The 11,223-nt window shown below is 43.3% G+C and overlaps 1 protein-coding gene and 1 long non-coding RNA gene across 2 annotated transcripts; both read right to left on the bottom strand.

The window, feature by feature from the left end:
- Positions 1 to 466: 466 nt before the first annotated feature.
- Positions 467 to 1,734, bottom strand: LOC141026372 (uncharacterized). The gene is made up of 4 exons (XR_012188356.1): positions 1,428 to 1,734; positions 1,243 to 1,344; positions 992 to 1,167; positions 467 to 914 (listed from the first exon to the last, which is right to left on the bottom strand). It is a non-coding gene; the product is annotated as an uncharacterized lncRNA (long non-coding RNA).
- A 74-nt stretch (positions 1,735 to 1,808) lies between these two features.
- Positions 1,809 to 2,542, bottom strand: LOC141020568 (serine/threonine-protein phosphatase 7 long form homolog). Its single transcript, XM_073504308.1, has 3 exons — positions 2,465 to 2,542; positions 2,116 to 2,376; positions 1,809 to 2,033 (listed from the first exon to the last, which is right to left on the bottom strand). The coding sequence occupies exons 1-3, from the start codon at positions 2,540 to 2,542 to the stop codon at positions 1,809 to 1,811; spliced, it is 564 nt and encodes a 187-aa protein (XP_073360409.1).
- Between the last annotated feature and the right edge of the window lie 8,681 nt (positions 2,543 to 11,223).

Here is an 11,223-nt window from a genome sequence, read left to right as displayed (position 1 = left end):
TTGTTCAAATTGTTGTGATGCTGCAGTCATTGTAAGTATTATGATGTTCCAGTGAAATGAACGTGTTGTAAACTTTGTTTTTCCAGTAAACAGCCGTGCAGCGCCCAGAACACAGGTGCTGCACTATATTGTACAGCGCCCAAGGGATAGGCGTCACACAGTACAGTGCAGTGCCTGGCTGTTGGGCGCTGCACTCTGACTTGGTAATTTTCGTGGATGGTCAGTGCTGCAAGCCTTCTGTGGCTCTTTAATAGCCATGGCCAGTTGAGCAGCGTCTACGAGACGGGCGCTGCACTGTATGGTGCGGCGCCTAAGCGTCGGGCGCTGCACAGTACAGTGCAGCGCCTGGCTGTTGGGCGGTGCAGTGCTGTTAACTGCCAAACTGCAGAAACAGATGCCATTTTGGCCTCATGCAGCACTCACATAACTTGCTTCAACATAACTAAAATTACTGTAAACACAGGTATTGAACAAAGACAACTAATAACTTGAACATCACATCATTTAGGACAATTCAACATTACTACTAGTTCGCAAACACAAATACCACACTAGTAAGAGTTCACCAACATATAACATAACCTCACAAGTTCATCAACCTAATGAAACGGCTACAAGAGCACTAACAAACACAAGCACTAATGCTTTCCGCGCGTGTTCCTGGTGCCACGCCTGCAGGCAATCTTCTTCTTCCTGGGTGGACGAGCCTCCTCTTCCTGCACTTCCTCCTCCGCCTCCGCCTCCGCCTCATGATCCAAGCTAGCCATCCGTGAGGTCCCTACGACCACCTTTGGGTTGCCTCTGTTGTCAAAGTCGTTGGGCGTGTACCGGCGTCTGGGCTGCCTAGGCTTGAACACATATGGGGACCGAAGTTGAGCGTCCGCCAAAGTCATGTCATCATCAAGCTCATGGCCCTATCACACAATCAAACAATATGGTGAAGACCGGCGTCGTAATCAAGTGAGAATCACATCTAAAGGATTAGTCATACCTCTTGGGTGACCGCACCCTCATCATCCAGATAAGCATATGAGGAACTCACATCGTCCCCCTGATGGTGAGATGAGGGGTCTGATGGTGTACCTGACCTAGAGGCAGATGGTTCATCAATTCGGGATCACAGCAACCGAGAAGATTCGATAACCGCCTTAACTTCTTGGCCTGACGCTGTAACATGAACAAGTGTGGAAGATATCAAACTCCGCAACATAGACTAGCTCTCATAGTGAATGCGATATGTACCTTGAGGAATGCTCGTAGTGAACCATCATCATTGCCTTTTCCAACCGGTGTGTTCTCCAGAATAGACTAGCTCTCATCAGTTGCTTTCTTGATCTCGGTGCGCTGTGGATGAGAAAGAATGAACACGTTAGCCATTCAAACATGTGTAATACGGACAACGGGAAAGTAAAGAAGGAACACGTTACCACATAGTTAATCACTGGAACAGCAGGGACTCCTTGCCCTACCCTGACATCTCTGTTGTACTTCCCCTTTGATAGATCCTCAAAGTTCACGGGTTCTTCAAGAATATCCTCATTATATGCCGGCGGGCATATCTCAACTCGAGTATTTTCAAGAAGCCATCGTATGTAGTTATCAAAAGCAAGTGGGTTATGCTCACGAAGCTGGCCGCGTGCACTGCTACGAGCTTGCTCCGCGCAAAACTGGAAGCGGGTAACATACGAAGCATGATGCTTGTCCCAGTCCTTTATCTTTCGCTGCCTTCTCCTGTCCAACCTGCATGATACAATACCAAACATTAGCAAAATCAAGAAGGACTGATGATGCTTAGTCAATACGCTCTCTTACCTATGATGTGCTTTGTCCGTATCCACCCATTCCGGCGGGTGAGGCTGGAACAGACCAAACTGGCGAAACACGCGATGTGGCAAATGAAACTCAACAGCCCAGTTGCATATCAGTGGGCAGCGCATAAGCCAGAGATCCCTATCCCGCAAGCACATCGGGTTGATGGAAAACTCCGGGGTGTACCCAAGTCTGTCATCGGCGCCATATGGCTGCCATTCCACCTATGAAATAGGGCAACAATGCAAAATTGGTGACTTTTTTTCAGGCAAGCATGAGAAATGACTGAAGTAATGACCCCATTACCTGCTCAGGCGTAATCGTGTCCAACTCGGCAATGTACTTTTGGTACATGAGATTGACATCGTTCCTCATCTCGGAAACCACATCCCACTTGTAAGCCCAAGTGGGGCGCCGTAAGTCGTCATCTTCATCTTCATACCAAGGATTAAACCTGACGCTCTTCGGACGTCCAACAGGCAGACGCTCCCAGCTCCATACAGAAAGTAGAAGCATATTACCACCAATGCCTGCCCTATCTGTGATCCTGCAACACGCATCGTCCAGCTACATATGAAAGAAAAACAATGTTAAGTTGACAGCAAGGTTGCATTGTTTATGAACAAATGAGTTGATAACAAAACAAACCAACTACCTGTCGGTACAAGTACACAAGAGTCGTTGAACCCCAGCTCCATTTGCTATCAAAGACGGTCAACGCCTTCAGCCACATCTATGGGGCGTTCTTGCCCGTGGAGTCAGGAAACAAAGTCCTCGAGACAACGTACCACATATAGACACGAGCATGTGTCTGTATCACATCATCAGTGGCATCCGCAGGGCAATGCGCAAAGTTTGCTTGAATCCACGTGAAAGCAGCTCCGGCTGCTTTCCTTTCCTTCTTCTTCGGCTCTTCTCCCTCCTCTACATCAGCCTCAGCCTCGATAGGAGCCATCCCGATAAGAGCAATCATCTGCTCGCGCCACCCATCAGAATCGGTGCTCATACAGAGAGGCATCCCATCGATAGCAAGACGGGTGATCAACGAGACATCCTCGAGCGTCACGGTCATCTCCCCAGTCCGAAGATGGAAACTGTGCATCTCCGGCCTCCACCGATCAGCAAGAGCGGACACCAGTGGAGCGTTCAGATTCGGCGTGGACCGGCTGACCAACTGAATCCACGGGAGTAGTCCTGCCTGCTTGATGTACCGTGTGTACCGCTCATCGTAAGGCATGGCAGGACCAGAGACCCCGTGATACTGAATCTTCAGAGGTTCAAGCTTCTGCAAAAAACAAGTAATGACAAATCTTAGGGCATGTCAATTTCAACTAAAGGCAAATTTGCTAAATATTTAGATTACTCATTATTACCAGCCCCTTCTCGCGCATCATGTAGGCCCGGTGTTGTGTGTCAATGGCATTGTCGAGAAGCCAAACCATCCTTACAAAGTTCAAACAATAAACATATATGAGTTCATCTCAAATATCGGTATACACTCAACATTTCATATGTGTTCATCTAAACATCTCATATGTATTCATCTACAAGAATCTTAACATATCCTTCTCACACAATGAATAAATGATTGTAAATTCTCATATATATCTAGTATGTCATATGTGTTCAAGTAAATCAACATCTCATATTTCAAATAAACTCAACATTTAATATATATCTAAAAAAATCAACATCTCACATATAGCTACAAAACTCAAAATCTCATAATTATCTACGAAACTAGGCATCTCATATATATCTAAAAAAATATACAATCTACGTTTCACTAACAAGAATCATATAGTGTGGGGGGGGGATCAAAGGTTCCTCCTAATCTTGGGCAAACAAAGATCCAAACCAAGCAAATCAAAGGTTCCACCTAATCTTGGGCAAATCCCTAAAAATGCAACGAATTAACGGAGGAAAAGAAAGGGAACGGAGGAGTTTACCTAGTAGGAGGGATTGGAGATCGAATCCGGGCCTCAAAACTTCATATCTGAGAGGGGTGTGGGGGGGTCCGAAGGGGGCGCCGCTGCCGCTCTCTGTACGGAGAGCAACTTCCTCAAAGGGGGAAGAACTGCCTGGGAGGGGCTGGCCCGATGCGGCTTAAGTCAATGTGCAGCGCCCAAGCCATAGGCGCTGCACTTTACACAGTGTGGCGCCCATGCCTTAGGTGCCGCACTGCTGTCTGTGGGGCCGCAAACTGGCCCAGGGCTGCCACGCTGGCTGGATGTGCGACGCCTAAGGGAAGGGCGCTGCATAGTAGTGTGCGGCGCCTTGCTGTCGGGCGCCACATGAAAGGGTCAGCAGAGTGAAATTTTTTCAAGAGCAGGTCAATTTGTGATTTGATTTCGCCCTCAGATCAAATATGTGATTTCTGCCGTGAGGCCTTGTACAATGGAAGATGCTTAGGGAGGTGCTTAGAAAAATAAACCGAGTTTTTCTAAAGCACCGGTGCCTATTTCTAGTTAAGCATCTCTCCTGTATAAATAGGCACCGATGCTTAAGGAAAGCCTGATTTATTTCTCTAAGCACCTCCCCTAAGCATCTCCCATTGTACAAGGCCTGAGCGGCAAGCAAGCCAAGCCAGGCCAGGGAGCCAGCTGCCCTGGCGTGCCGTGCGCACGCGTTAAGTGGGGCGCGTGACGTGTGCGCTTCTCGAAGCAAGCAAGCCGCTAGCTAGATTTGCCATCTACAGCTCACAGCTGGAATTTCCAGCTACTACAAGGATCAGTGTGTGCGCTGCGTGCAGCCGGCCGCGTAGTAGCAATAAAACGCATTATGATTATTACTACTAGCTGCCTTGGACCTCCGTCCTGCTAGCTGGTCACTGGCTAAAAACCTAGTAGATCGATGGTTGCTAGTAGCTGGATTCTCGATGAGAAATCGACCAAACCATATGCTCCTTACTCCTACGATGCGTGTCGTGTCGTGCATGTATGCATATCTTCAGGCTTTTCAGCTCATGTGACAGAGACGAGAAAAACGGGGAAAAGGCGTGAAAAGGTGGTTGCGCGACCTGGCGTCGTCCCGAATTGACGATCTTGTTGCCATTTTCGAAAGGTGGTTAAGCCACAAACCCTCCATTCCTTCCGCACACACACACGCGAAGAAGAAGGGCTAGCAAGAGATGGAAGACGTCGCCATCGATTTGTGGAGGAGTAGTTGTTGTGTTTCCAGCTTTTGACATCACGCATGCAAATCCGTTCGCGCGGCGCGGACGGTGAGCGCACTAGATTAGATAGATTAGATTAGTTGGTTAATAACCCTAAAAAAAGATTAGATTAGTTGGTGGTGGCGCTAATGGTGGTCTGGCCCAGGCAAAAGTAAAGCGAGGTGAATCATTAGTTAACATTTTTATTTTCACTGGTGAATTACCGGCTAACTTTGTTGGCAGTGTGATGATTAGGTTCGTTTAACCCACTGCCAAAGCCAAGTGAAGTCCTAACCCGGCCGCTGAACTTGGTCCAGGAGATCGCCAGATCGGGATGATCCACGGCTTGTTGATCCTAGACACATTTGAAAATTGGAACAAACCGACGGCGGCGTGGCGACAGCGCATTGCGTTGCATGTTGGTTGCATGAGCGCCAACTTTGTACTGTAGCGTCAGCTGTACCGGCGCGTACTGTTGAGTTGCTCCCTCTGTCTACAAATATGAGATGTTTTATAAAAAATTCAATTAGATGAATATAGACACATTTTAGTGTATTTGTTCATCTATTTTTATCTGTATATAGTCTGTATTAAAATATCTTACATTTGTGAACGGAGGGAGTACTAATTAAGCCCAAGCATGCGTTGCTGGGCAGCTGCGGAAATCAATGGAGCAAACACTACTCTAGACAGGGTGGCGGAGATTCAACCAACCTTGCCGTGAAAACAAAAGGAGTCGGCCATCGACGAACCTGGTCCAGGGGCTCGGGATGATTTATACTCGCTCCGTTTCGAAATACTCCCTCTCTCAAAATAAATATCTTAATTTTAGTATAATTTTGTATTAAAGTTAATACACTTATTTGGGACGGAGGGAGTACTTGTTAGAGAAATGGATTCCAGACAGAGGGAGTATATGCACACAACATTGCATTAAAATAGTACTCCCTCCGTCACGGTTTAGAAGACGCGTTTGGAAATTCTTTGGGACCTAGATGGTTATCTATTGGTTGTAAGATGGGCTAAAAAATAGCATTCACACTACGCATGCATATAGAAATAGTATATCGGAGTACTAATTAGCTACTAGAAATAAATGCAATGCGCTCTAAACCTTGTCTATTGTGGAAACGCACGCAAATTTAGCTGTGCCTTCTAAACTGTGACGGAGGGAGTAATACGTAAAAAGTAAACATTAAATAGTGTAATTTTCGCACTCTAGTATAATTTACACATGTATCATACAGTACTTGTGTGTATACTTTCACACATAAAAAATGAAGCTCTTTAAGAAAGACTGAATTAGCGCCATTGGTGTTATCCTTTAAGAAGAAAGAAAAAATGTACTCAATTTACACATTAAATGTGATTTTCATAATATGCAATAATAAGCATACAATAGTGGAATTTCTAGAAGTAAGAAATTTTCTAATGAAAGAGTTAGTGCCATTGGTATAAACCTTAAAGAAGAAAGAAAATAAAAATTTTAAAATAAAAAATGATTTTCTAAGAAAGTGTTAATTCGTGACATTTATACTGCATTTACGAAAATAGATAGGGGGAGGGGGGCGGGGCGTGACCCGCTTGGCCTCTACGAGGCTCCGCCAGTGCTGCCTGATGCTAGTCTACCAGGCTTGTTCGAAATGAACGGTCGGCGTGACGGGCGAGCCATGTGCCCTGCATTTCGGTGTTCGTGGGTGGAGACAACCATGGGGTGCGGTACAATTAGTACGACCCTGACAGTGAGACCCATTGGTCAGGTTTCGTATCGAAATGCGATCAACGGAGCAGTAAATGGTTCTAGTAAAAATTACTAAAATGGTTGGTTTTGGACATGTTTAGCGTTACTGTGTTTTCTGCAAATTTCGACGCAATTGTGGTGTGTTTTTGCAATTTAGTATTTTTTTTCATCTGTAGTTCAGTTATGATCAAATGAACACAAGACAATCATATACAACAAATATAGGCTGACCAAAATTATGATTTAGTCGGTTCCCCAAAACAATCCAAATCATCCATTTGTTCAGAAAATGACCAGAAGACCAAAACCACCAACTAGGCTAAAGCTGCGTACAACCCGCTAACACGATAACAACATAAAATAGGCATGTGGTGTCACTTAAAGAATAAATGGACAACGCGAAAAAAGAACAAGTTTACGGCCCCCTGATAGAAATTTTGAACGAAGGAAAATAATGAAGAACACATTTCCTTTTACGAGTGGATTAACCCTAAATTAAACAAATGCAAATTCAAAACGGAAAACAATATGATAAAACTATGTGTAACATAACATAACATAACATCAAAACTTATACTTTCTCTAGCCTTCTTATTTCCCCTACACTACTACTAAAAGGATAAAGAAAACAATTAATTTTTCCAAAGAATAATGAATTAGTGGTATAGGTATTATCCTTCAAGTAGAAATAAAATAAAAGAAAAGAAATAATGAAAAAAATTGCACACAATTTACGCATAAATTATGTTTTTTTTAATATACAGGAGTAAGCATATAAATGCGTAATTTTTGTATAAAATAAGTTCTCCAAGAAGGAATGAATTAGGGGCATTGGTAAGGAAGAAAATAAGAAAACTAAAACAAACAATTGAAAATTTTGCATACAATTTAACCAAGTTGAGTTTTACATAATATGCAAGATTAGGAATAGAGGATTTTTCAGAAAATATTTTTTCTAAGGAGTAATGAATTAGTGGCATCGGTATTGACCATTAAGAAGAGAAAAAGAAAAACTAAAACAAATAATGATAATATTTGCATAGAATTTAAACATGATTTTTTTTCTTTTTTATAATATGCAAGGATAAGTATATAATAGTGGATCCTTTCTTGAAAAAAAAGGTTTACTAAGAAAGAAAGAATTTGTGCCATTGCTGTTATCTTTCAAAATGAAATAAAATGGAATAGAACTAAACAAAATCAAAGTAAGGAACTTTTCTAAGGAAGAATTATTAGTGGCATTGATATTACTCTTTAAGAATAAACAAATAAAAAATTATAATGACCAAAATTACTCATGAATTGCATTTCTATAATATGCAAGGATAAGTATATAAATTGTGGAGTTTTCGCAAATAAGAAGTTTCCTAAGAAATAATGAATTGGTGGCATTAGTATTACCATTAAGAAGAAAGAAAATGAAATAAAAACTAAAAATTATCATAAAATGAATTTTCCCATTGAATAATGAATTAATCGCATTGGTGTACATTTAAGAAGAAAAACAAAATAAATAATAAAATTTTCCAAGGATAAATGAATTAGTGGCATTGGTATTACTCTTTAAGAAGAAACAAATAAAAACTAAATAACAAAATTACACACAACATTGCACTAAAATAGTAATACGTAAAAATAAAACATTAAGTAGTGCAATTTTTGCACTCTAGTATAATTTACATATGTATTGTATAGTACTTGTGTGTATACTTTCACACATAAAAAATAAAGCTCTTTAAGAAAGACTGAATTAGCGCCATTGGTGTTACCCATTAAGAAGAAAGAAAAAATGTACTCAATTTACATATAAATTGTGATTTTCATAATATGCAATAATAAGCATATAATAGTGGAATTTCTAGAAGTAAGAAATTTTCGAAGGAAAGAATTAGTGCCATTGGTATAAACCTTAAAGAAGAAAGAAAATAAAAAAATGATTTTCTAAGAAAGTATTAACTCGTGACATTAATATTGCATTGACGAAAATAGATAATAAATAGAACTTAAAAAATAGCACAGAACATTGCATTGTTGCACATTTTATATTATGCAAAGAATAATCATATCATCGTGCAAATATTAGGCATATTCTATTATATTCATATGCATACATTTACACTCACCCAACATCCCAATATATTATAAAAGAACAAAGAAAACCGACTAACAAAGAAAAAGGAAAAACAAAAGAAAAATGCATTAAAAAAGGCAACGGTAAGAGCATCTACAGCCGGACATCTCAAACCATCGCTCATACGCCCGCGAATACACCCGATCAGTGAATGGACATGAGAGAGAAGAAAAAACGTTGCCCGACCTCTCATATCATCCCTATACGTTCGAGCTATCCGCGGACCTTCATATCCATCTTAAATATGAGGAGGATATGAGGGCTCGCGGACGCGCCCGGTCAGTCTGCCACGTAGGATGCGGCCCCACCCAAACCACCTTTTCTCTTTCTTTATTCATTCTTTTATTTCTCTCTCTTCATCTTCTCCAATCACGTGCAAGTGACCGGACATATGAGGAAAAAAATAAGGAGTATGGCTGCGTGGACGAACAAATAGGGGCTCAAAACGGACACGCCCGATCACTGTCCGTGCGCGTCCGCGGACGTTTAAGAGGTCATATTTGCTATGTCCAGTTGTAGATGCTCTAACATGCTTCAAGCCAATAGATAAATTGGCTGGCTCCTAACAGGGGCAAATGAAAATTTCAGTCAAAAAGTCATGAAACACAAAAGGGAAAAAAGCAGAACAAAATCTTGACCAATCCCATGATTTAAACTGTATCCAACTTGTGGCGAACTTTGATTAATAAAGCGTGGTTTGCTCAAAAAAAGAAAAAAAATACAGAAGAAATCTTGACAAAAGAATGAACAATCGAAAAATCGACCTAACCCAGTTTTATAAATCACTAAAGTGAATCAAAGTTGACTTAGAGCGGACTGATCACATAATCACTAATCAAGCACATGGCCCACATGCGCATACGCTGTGGGCACGTGCTGATCCGTTTCCTCTTCGCCGCGTCCGGCCGGAGAGAATCAACACATGCACCCTCCGCCGTGCCGTGCGTGCGTAGGACACTTATCGGACGTGCACAAGCCGTGTCTCCCACTCAATACGCTCCATGCCATCGCCATGAAGATCTATCAACCGAAGCTGCTTTTTTTTTTTCCTTTTTGATGAGGTGATCGACTGGGGCTGCTGATGGACGAGCCAAAAGCAAACTCTTGGAACGCTAGCCGACGGAGCATGGCAATCAAAGGATATATCGGAACGCGGCGTCATCGCCATGCATGCATGAACCGATCGACCGAGCTGGCTGGCACTGGCAGGCCGCTTTACGCCTCCCCCGCCCGTGATCGAGTCGCCGCGCGCATTCAATCATCCATCCAGATTCATCGACAAGGAAGCCAGCTGCCCTGCCGTGCCTGACGTGTGTGCGGGTCTCGAAGGAGGCAAGCCGCTGGCTAGCTAGAAATGGCGATCCACAGCTGGAATTGCCAGCTACTCCCTACGTCTCATAATATAAGAACGCTTTTGACACTACACTCTAATGTCTTTAATGTCAAAAGCGTTAAGTGTCAAAAGCGTTCAGCGTTAAGTGTCAAAAGCGTTCTTATATTATGAGACGGAGTGTCAAAAGCGTTTTTATATTATGGGACGGAGGGAGTAGTACTACAAGGATGAAGGATCAGTTGCGTCGATCCACGATCGCTTGGTGCGCGCTGCCGGCCGCGTAGTAGCAAGCAATAAAACGCATTGCTAGCTGCCTTGGACCTCCGCCCGTCCTGCTAGCTGGTCGCCGGCTACCTAGATCGGTGGTTGCTTGCTAGCTGGATTCTCGTGAGAAATCGACCACTACTACTAGGCCTACTACGACGCGTGCCGTGTGGTGCATGTGTGCATATCTTCAGGCTCGAGCTGATGTGAAAGAGACGAGAAAAACGGGGAAAAGGGAGAAAAGGTGGTTGCGCGAGCACGGATCGACCGCCGGTGCTGCGCGACCTGGCGTCGTCCCGGATTGACGATCGGGTCGCCATGCCCCAATGGTGCGTGCATGGTCAAGTCAGAAACAAACCATCCATTCCTTCCACTTTCAAACACACATGCGAAGAAGGCTAGCAAGAGATGGAAGACCCCGTCGTCGTCACCTTGTGGAGTAGTTGTATCTTGTTTCCAGCTTTTGACATCACGCATGCAAATTCACTCGCGCGATGATGTGGCCGACGAGCGCACTACTGCTAGATTAGATTAGTTGGTGATGGCGCTAATGGTGGTATGGCCCAGGCAAAAGTAAAGCGAGGTGAATTGGTGGCTAACCCTTTTTTTTACTGGTGAATTATCAGATAACTTAGTTGAGTGTAATGATTAAGTTGGTTTAACCAAGATAGAATACCCTGAAGCAAGGTCTGGGTCCACCACAGGGAAAAACGCTAGGGCGGTAGGAGGCGACCGCGCTGCTACGCTAGGGTTAGGGTTTTTCCGTCTGGGGGTGGTGTGGATCCAGCGGC

This window comes from Aegilops tauschii, chromosome 7 (genome assembly GCF_002575655.3).
Source record: "Aegilops tauschii subsp. strangulata cultivar AL8/78 chromosome 7, Aet v6.0, whole genome shotgun sequence".
NCBI classification, from domain to species: Eukaryota; Viridiplantae; Streptophyta; class Magnoliopsida; order Poales; family Poaceae; genus Aegilops; species Aegilops tauschii.
This window is presented reverse-complemented; position numbering and strand designations above follow the sequence as displayed.